Source organism: Arachis duranensis, chromosome 4 (genome assembly GCF_000817695.3).
Source record: "Arachis duranensis cultivar V14167 chromosome 4, aradu.V14167.gnm2.J7QH, whole genome shotgun sequence".
Classification (NCBI taxonomy): Eukaryota; Viridiplantae; Streptophyta; class Magnoliopsida; order Fabales; family Fabaceae; genus Arachis; species Arachis duranensis.
In genome coordinates, this window is record NC_029775.3 from 31,585,772 (window position 1) to 31,594,663 (window position 8,892).

Below are 8,892 nucleotides of genomic sequence, written 5' to 3' on the forward strand. Positions count from 1 at the left end.
CATTCCTGGCCACCAGATCATCATCTTCAAATCTTGATACATCTTGGTGCTTCCTCGATGGTGTGAGAATCCGCTCTTATGAGCTTCCTTCAATATGCTTTGTCGCAAATTCCCGACATCTGGCACAATGATCTGGTCGTTGAACCTCCATAAACCATCCTTATCTTCTGACACTCTCCACCGTTTGCTTTTTGAATCGCCGGCAAGATCATATACAATTCTTTGTCATTCTGATGAACCTTTAGAAGTTCAGCTTTGAAATCACTTGAAATTTGTAGCTGACTTAAGCATAAAGTTCCAAACTTTTCTCTGACTCCCAGTTTCAATCCTTGGAATGCTTTTAGTAATTCTTCCTCTCGCAGCATCATCCAAACAACGCATAAAGACTTCCGACTCAAGGCACCCGCCACAACATTCACCTTTCCAGGATAATAGTTTAACTCGAAGTCATAGTCCTTCAGAAGCTCTATCCATCTCCTCTGACACATATTCAACTCTTTCTACTCAAAGAGGTACTTCAAACTCTTATGGTCTGAGAAAACTTGAAACATGACACCATAGAGATAATGCCTCCAATTTTTCAAGGCAAAAACAACGGCAGCAAGCTCCAAATCGTGAGTTGGATAATTCCTTTCTTGCGGCCTTAACTTACGTGAGGCATATGCTACAACCTTACGGTGCTGCATCAGCATGCATCCTAGACCCTTCAGTGATGCATCGCAGTATACTTCAAATGGTTCACTCGGCTCAGGCAACACCAACACGGGTGTGGTAGTTAATCTCTGGTTCAATACAAGGAAACTCTCCTTGCACTCAGGAGTCCGCATAAAAGGTACGTCCTTCCTAGTCAGCTTGGTTAAAGGCAAAGCGAGCTATGATAGCCCTTTAATGAACCTCCGATAATAACCTACCAAACCTAGGAAACTCTTGATCTCTGTCACTAAAGTTGGTCGCTCCCAATTCATCTCTGCTTCAACCTTAGCACAATCTACTGCTATTCCCTACTTACTCACAACGTGGCCAAGAAATTTCACTTCAGCTTTCCAGAACTCACACTTAACTAACTTGGCATACAACTTTCTATCCTTTAAGATTTACAGCACAGTTTGTAAGTGATCTGCATGCTCATCTTCTATCTTAGAATAAATAAGAATGTCATCGATGAACACAACCACAAACTTATCCAGATATGGATGGAAATTTCTATTCATGTAATCCATGATTATCGCCGGAGTATTAGTCAATCCGAAGGACATCACTGTGTACTCATAATGACCATAGCGCGTTCTGAAAGCAGTTTTAGAAATATCCTCATTCCTAACTCTTATCTGATGGTATCCAGATCTTAAATCAATCTTAGAAAACACACCGGCTCCTTGTAACTGGTCTATTAGGTTGTCAATCCTTAGCAACAGGTATTTATTCTTTACAGTAATCTTATTCAGCTGTCGATAATTGACACACAGGTGCATACTTCCATCTTTCTTCTTTACCAGTAACACTGGCGCTCCCCACGGAGAAACACTCGGCCGAATAAAGTTTTTACCCAACAGATATTCTAGCTGAGACTTCAACTCGGCCATTTCTAGAGGTGACATCCTATAAGGAGCACTCGAGATTAATTGGACCAGCCCCAGGCACCAACTCAATAGCGAATTCAACTTCTCAGTTAGGTAGAAATTGATCAATATCATCCAGAAACACCTCTGGAAACTCACACACAACCAGAATTTGCTCCAAGCTTTGATCATCACCCGAAATATCCACAGTTAATAACATAATACCTTAACATTCAGCCCCAAAACAATTCACCATCATATAATTCAAGTAATAGATGTTCACCACAACTGGCCCTTCTGTGTCTTCCGGCATAAAGCACACTGATTTTTCAGAAAAGTCGAGCAGAACATGGTTCTTGGATAACCAGTCCAACCCCAGAATGAGATCAAGACCAGTCATCGGTAGACAAATTAGATCATGCACGAATTCAAGCTGTTGCATTCGAAATGGAACTTGTGGACATCTTGACCTAGTCACCATAGCCTCATGGGTAGCATTATATACCTTTAAATCATACCCCAGGATCACAATTTTCAATCTTAACTCATCAGTCTTTTCAAATGCAATAAACGAATGTGTTGCTCCAAAATCAAATATGGCATTCAAAATTTTATCGGCCATCTTACAGTTACCTCTAATCAGTGTCTCTGACCCCTCAGCAGCTACTGCAGAAGTAGTATATACTCTCCCTGGCTGCTGTACTCTGCCAGTCTCATACTTCTTCTTTTCTGGGCAGTTATTGGCCAAGTGTCCGGGTTGTCCACAGAAGTAGCATACTCCAGTCCCAAACCTGCATGGAATTCCTGGATGATACTTCCCACATCTGTGACAGCTCAAATGTGGCTGCTTCCCAAACCTTCTTCTTTGATTAGTATTAGCATTCGGCCTTCTGAAGTTACTCTGCACCTGATTATTCTGAGGGACAAAGCTGCCACGCTTGAATTGCCTGCCCCTTGTTGTAAAATTCCTCTCTGGAGTCCTCTGTAAAGGCATTCTCATACTTCCCTTCTCTGCTGCAGCCTTTCTCACACACTCCTCAGCCACCCTACTCTTGTTCATGAGTTCAAAGAACATCCTGATCTCTATAGGTGCAACAAGACTCAGAATATCACTTCGAAGGCCCCCCTCATATTTGATACATTTCCACTCAACAAAATCCTCAATAGCTCCTTGACAAATCCGTGAAAAATGACATAATTTCTCAAACCTGCTAGTGTACTCAGTAATAGTCATCTGGCCTTGTTTTAGCTGAAGCAGTTTAAGTTCCTTGGCATTTCTGACTGAACTGGGAAAGTACTTCTTATAGAACTCTATTTGGAATAATTCGCAAGAAATTACAACCCTATCAGGCTGCAGAATACGCCGCATTCCCTGCCACTAATGCTGAGCCTCACCTTGGAGCTGATAGGTTCCAAATTTAACCCACTGCTCTTCAAGAACCTATTGAGCCTGTAATTCTCGCTATATAGCTTGAATCCAATTGTCCACATCGGAAGGGTTTGAGGTTCCTTTGAAGGTCAGAGGATGAACCTTCAGGAAGGAGGAAAGCATCATAGGAGCCTCATCACCGTTATTGCCATTATTCCCATTGTTCATTTGGTTTTCCAGGGCCTCGACCGTCACCTGCATAGCCGCAGCCATGTTCCCCAAGGCAGCCATAAAGTCTACAGGGTTGGGATTATTCCCTGTCACTTCAGGCATAGTATTTCCTATTTTGCCTCTACCTTGCCCGTGTCCACAAGTCCACATCTGGTCCCTATACACACAAAAAAGTGATATCAAGTTGATCAGTCTCTGACGTTAGGATTTTTGCTAGTAAAGAATTTTATAAAGTTGCGTTGTAAGTATAGATTCTGAGCCAACAGAAATCCCTTCGTACAAACGTTTTGGTTGTCACAAGTAACAAACCCCTAAATAAATTGATAACCGAGTATTTAAACCTCGGGTTGTCTTCTCAAGGAATTGCAGGGAGGTATGTTCTTATTGTTGGTTATGAAAAAGTGTATTTTGGGGTTGAGAGTGAGGAATGAATATGGAAGATAATTTAAATGGCAATTAAAATAAATAAATACTGTAAAGCAAATCCTTTGGCAAGGTATGAGAAATTGAAAGTTCAGACTTAGTTATTCTTATCAATAATAATGAAAGTTGAATCTTAATTCCACTTAGTTAACCTTTGCTAAAGCAAAGGAAAGTCAAGGGACTAATTAGTTCCTGAGTTACTGATTTCTTAACCAAGACCAAAAGGAAAAGAAATTAAATCTGCTGGAATAAAAAATGTCTTCAGATTGGGAATAATTAATAGCATAAACAAAAGAAAGCAATATTAAATTGAAATACCTCAAATATCATTAAATAAGAAAATCATCATGAATGTGGCATAAGCCAAATAGGCAACCTAACTAATATAAGCATTCAAGTATCTAAAAATAAGAGATAAATGTAAAGTAAAAGAACATTAAACCTGGGATTGAGAGTCGCTCCTAAAACTAAGAGAAGTCCTAAATCCTAATCCTAAAGAGAGAGAGGAGAGAACCTCTCTCCAACCAAACCTAAATCATGGAAAGTGACTAAAAAAATTCCAAGACTCTCTGAATGGATGCATTCTCACACTTCATAACCTCTGGTCTATGCCTTCTGGACTTGGATTTGGGCCAAAAAGGGTTTCAGAATCCGCTATGAGTGTTTTCTGCAATTTCTGATGCGTGGCCTCTGTCACGCGTCCGCGTGGGTCACGCGGTCGCGTCGATTGGAGTTTTCTTTGTCGCGCGGTCGCGTCAGTCATGCGGTCGCGTCATAGGTGTTCTCCTTTAGGCGCGCGGTCGCATCAGTCATGCGGCCGTATCGCTGCTTCTTCGCTCTTAGCAGGCGGTCGCGTCATCCATGCAATCGTGTGGGTGCCAGTTTCTTCAAAACTCCGTCTTACGCGTTCCTTCCTTTTTTGTATGTTTTCTTTTCCATCCTTTAAGTCATTCATGCCTTAGAAGATCTGAAACTACTCAACACACTAATCATGGAATCGAATGGAAATAAAGGTAATTAAAATAATTAATTTTAAAGCATAGGAAATATGTTTTTCACATACATCACATAATAAGGAAGGGAAAGTAAAACCATGCAATTAATATGAATAAGTGGGTGAAGGATTGAATTAATCATTCAAACTAAGCACAAAATATATCACAAAATATGGGTTTATCAACCTCCCCACACTTAAGTAATAGCATGTCCTCATGCTATATCCAAGGTAAAAAGTAAGGTTGAAGTGGTTGAATGCCATGCAATGCAATTCTAATCTAAATGCAATTCTAATTTTATTCACTCATATATAAAGCTTACATATAGTTAAATTAATTCACATTCTCAAGGAATCATATATACATAGCCAACCTTAGATAATGTTAAAGCACTTTTACACTTGAGATGGGAAGAAAAATATTTTATAAACTTGCAAGACAATTAACAAATTAAGCATAGATATATGTTAATGAGTTATTGAACCCTCACTGGATTTTGTGTTTACTCTCTAATCACTCAGTGTTTATTGGGTTAATCACTCTATTCTTCTTTTTATCCTTGCTTTCTATAACTGTGTTCTTCATCTAACCAATCAACAATTATAAAATATAGACATAGCAAAAATCACGAGGTCTTTAATTAAGGTTGTAATAGGGCCAAGGTAAGGGTAAGGGTATATGTATAAGGCTAAGTGAGCTAATAAGTGAATCCTTAATTAGTCCAAGATCTCACCTAACATACATAATTTCTAAAGTAAAGCTTCTTTACCTGTTTTCCCATATTTTTCCCACTTTTGATGTTACATGCTCATATTTTATTTTTATTTTTTTGCTCCATGTGCACTTGCTTTAATTTGCATTTTTTTTAAATGCACATGGTAATTAATTATTTTAATTTTACATGAGCATGCTTCCCAAAACATCTTTATTATTTTCAACTCTTCTACCTTTGTTTCTATCATCCATGTTCCCATAAAGTTTTCCCCAAACTTAAACAATTACACAATTTCTATCTTAAGCTAACCAAGGATTCAACTTGGGAATTTTTTTTATTTGTTTTTCTGCTTAAGGCTAGTAATGTGGTTATAAGACAAGGGGATTAAAGCTCAAGGGGGCTGACAAGGGTGATGTAAAAGGTAGGCTTTATTTCGGATAAGTGAGTTAAAATCAAACAAGGCCTCAATCACTCTCTTGGTATGTACCTATATTCTATATTCGGACATATAGATTGAAACAAAGCAAAGAACACCAATAAAAAAGAAGGATGGAACACACAGGAATAAAATATTATGGTTTAAATGTAACCATACAATCAAGCTCAAAACTCACAGGCTGTATGTTCTCAAACTCATAAATCATATATCATTCATATATGTCATGGAGGTTTAGTTAAAAATTCCCATTATTCTCAATGTAAAATATATTGGATGGCTAAAGTTTTAGTGTTCCTCCTTGATGAAATGTTGTTAACTTAACTTCATGATGTAATACTTTATATACAAAGTGTGTGGATTGTTTTGATCTTGTTTAAATTTCCTAGTCTACTCCTTTTATTTTGATCAAATTAAACTATTATATGCCAAAAGGGTAAACTATACTAATTAATCCACATACTCTATAGCTAATAAGTTAGAACTACAAACTAAACTAAATGGCTAAAATATGAACTAAAGTGCAAAATGCAGAAATAGAGTGAAAATACATGAAAGTAGCAATGTATAAGTACTCAGAAAATAAAAATAAAAATAAGGAGAAAAATACAGAAAAATAGCCAAAATAAAAAAAAGAAAGGTCTGTAGTGGTTCACCAAAATAGTATGCCAGAGATGGCGACCTCCCCACACTTAAAATAAAGCATCGTCCTCGATGCTCACTCAGGCTGGGTGTGAAGGATTGTCAGATCCGGAAGGATGGATAGCTGGAGTCTCTGTGGTGGTGGTCTGAGGATCTGACTGCTGCAGAGGAGGTGCTGACTGTATATGGATCTCGGGATCTGCAACCTAAATCTGAGGTGGGTCCTCCTGCTGGGGTGCAATCTGCCCTGAGCCTGCCTGCGCAGCCTCTCTCTGAGGATGGGTCTCCTCCTCGTGCTCATCCGCCTCCTCCTCAGATGGCTCTGATGGAGTGTCAGGCACGGAGGGGATGTCGCCGCCAGATCGTATCAACAGCTTCAGGTGCTCATAACGTCGCCGGCTGCGACGCTCAGATCTCTCATACCGGCGCCGGTTGTGGCGCTCCATCCTGTCTAGCTGCTGAAACAAGCGGTGCACTAGGTGATAAGCTGGCTCTGAGGCAGGTGGAGGTGCAGTAGTGGTAGCAGGGGTAGCTGTAGAGGAAGAAGGACCAGCGGAAGGTGTGGCTGTCTCATCAGTAGCAGTGAAGGGTGGGGGTCTATAGCCCAAAGCTAGAAAGTTCCTACTGTGAGAAATAATCTTCCTGCAGTCTACAGCCGGTGGCCTCTCATCGGCATCCTCCCAAGGCACGTCAGCTCGACGGCCCAGTTGTGTAACCAAATAGGGAAAGGGAAGAGTGCCACGGACGTGGACCCTGGCCATGTAGGACCAGATAAAGCGTGGCAGGTACAGGTCCTTACCCTCCATCACACACCAAAGGAAGGTGATCATAGCGGCCGGTATCACGGTCTCATGGGTACTCGGCATAACATAGTTGCTCAAGATCTGGTGCCATAGCCGAGCCTCATCATTTAAGTAAATCCGCTTGATTCCCTTAGGCATGGTGGTATCCTGACCCATTTCCCACGGAACAGTCGGGTCAAGGGCAATTCTTGCCTTGACAGCATCCCAATCAAACCTCAAGAAACGCATGTCCTCCTCAGCAGTTTTGTAACCATCAGGCTTATCGGACTTGGGTGGGAGCTACAGAATGTCCTCAATGGCCTCTTTAGTGACCAGTATCTGCTTGCCTCTTAGGTTCACTGCATCCAGGGAAGTGATGAAGTAATTGCAGTAAAATTCTCTTACCCAAGATGCATTGACCTCTGTAAGATTTCTCTCCAGGAAGAACCAGCCTCTTTCTTTGATCTGATCAGAGGTGTATTGCTGGAGTTCATTTGGGATTTTCAGAGTCCGCTCTAAGTATAGGTTCTTGGAGGTTGCAAACGCCGGATATTTCAACTCGCAGTATCGGTTTGCAAACTTGATGGGATCAGTAGCAGGGAGTAGCTGGTCAGCCTTGTCCTGGGCGGTAAAGTGTTTTTCCCGCCAGGAGGCATCATGCATCAGATCTATGATAGACATAGATGAATATTCTCTCTTACGTTTGCCAGTGGTAGCCTTTCTTTTTCCCTTTCTCTAGGAATCTGACATCCTGAAAAATAGAAAACCAGGATATAATAAAAATAGGAAAACAAATAGGCAAATAGGTTGATGATGATTCAGATAGAGATAGAAATGGCAAAAATTGGAATCAAACATCAACAATGCAATTTAAGAACCAGGAGATCAAAGAGAATAAGAATGCGTGCCCTGGCATTCATGGATTGGTTGGGTGAAAGCTAAGGAAAGCACAGTTGAAAATGCCAAAATCAAGACAAGAATGGAAACATTTTACAGAAAATTGGGCAGCATTTCGGCTAAAATTGGACTATCCCGGAAAATAAATAGCAGCAGAATAGTTTATATGAATCAAAAATAAACATAGCGGCAATCACATATAAGGGGTATGAACATGAAAAAGGCAATATAAAAAGCAGCATGAAACAAGAAATCATAGCATATGAACAATAGCAATATCACAGAAACAGCAGAATTGCAAAAAGTATAAAGCAAGAAACACAAACAGCGCAATTATCAGACCTAAATCCACTAACCACATCCTAGACTACCTAACAACCTAGAATCCACTACAACATGCATATCTAACTAGCCTAAATATGAACAAAAACAAAAAAATATGAAGTAACTACGAATGGATAGAAGGGTGACGTGATGCGGAACTTGGTAGGCTAATGAAGGAGATTGGGGCAGAGAGGCAGCTGGGGGTGGCGGTGGTGGCGGTTGTCGCGGCGGAGGAGGGAGACACGTCGGCGGTGGCGGCTGGTTAGGGGCAAGGGCTTCGGTAAGGTTAGGAAGAATAGGGGGAAAGGTTTGGGACGGGGGTTGAGGGTGGTGGTGGTTGGAGGTGGCGCTGCTGGTGGCGGCGCGGTGGACGGCGATCGCGGAGAGGGCAGCGGCGGTGGAGGGAGAAGAGGAGAGAGGAGAAGAAGAAAGAGGGGGAAGGAAGGGGGTTGGCGTGGTGGTTGGTTCTGGGTGGTCGACGGGGGCGGGGGTGGCCGATGGTGGTGGCTGGGGGGTTGG

The 8,892-nt window shown here is 41.3% G+C and overlaps 2 protein-coding genes across 2 annotated transcripts in view; both read right to left on the reverse strand.

Moving 5' to 3' along the window:
• Positions 1-1,785: 1,785 nt before the first annotated feature.
• LOC107483970 (uncharacterized) lies at positions 1,786-2,928 on the reverse strand. The gene has a single exon (XM_016104584.1). It carries the CDS (start codon positions 2,926-2,928, stop codon positions 1,786-1,788), a length of 1,143 nt encoding a protein of 380 aa, XP_015960070.1.
• A 4,921-nt stretch (positions 2,929-7,849) lies between these two features.
• The window catches only part of LOC107483969 (proline-rich receptor-like protein kinase PERK2), a 3,184-nt gene continuing 2,141 nt past the window's right edge, over positions 7,850-8,892 (reverse strand). Inside the window, exons 2-3 of the mRNA XM_016104583.1 lie at positions 8,533-8,880; positions 7,850-7,903 (exon numbers count right to left, since the gene is read on the reverse strand). Of these exons, the coding sequence (XP_015960069.1) occupies positions 7,850-7,903; positions 8,533-8,880 (402 nt within the window). The remainder of the gene's footprint in view (positions 7,904-8,532; positions 8,881-8,892) is intronic.

Coding starts and splice junctions, on each gene's coding strand:
- LOC107483970 (XM_016104584.1), bottom strand. CDS start 2,928: ATGCGGCGTATTCTGCAGCCTGATAGGGTTGTAATTTCTTGCGAATTA.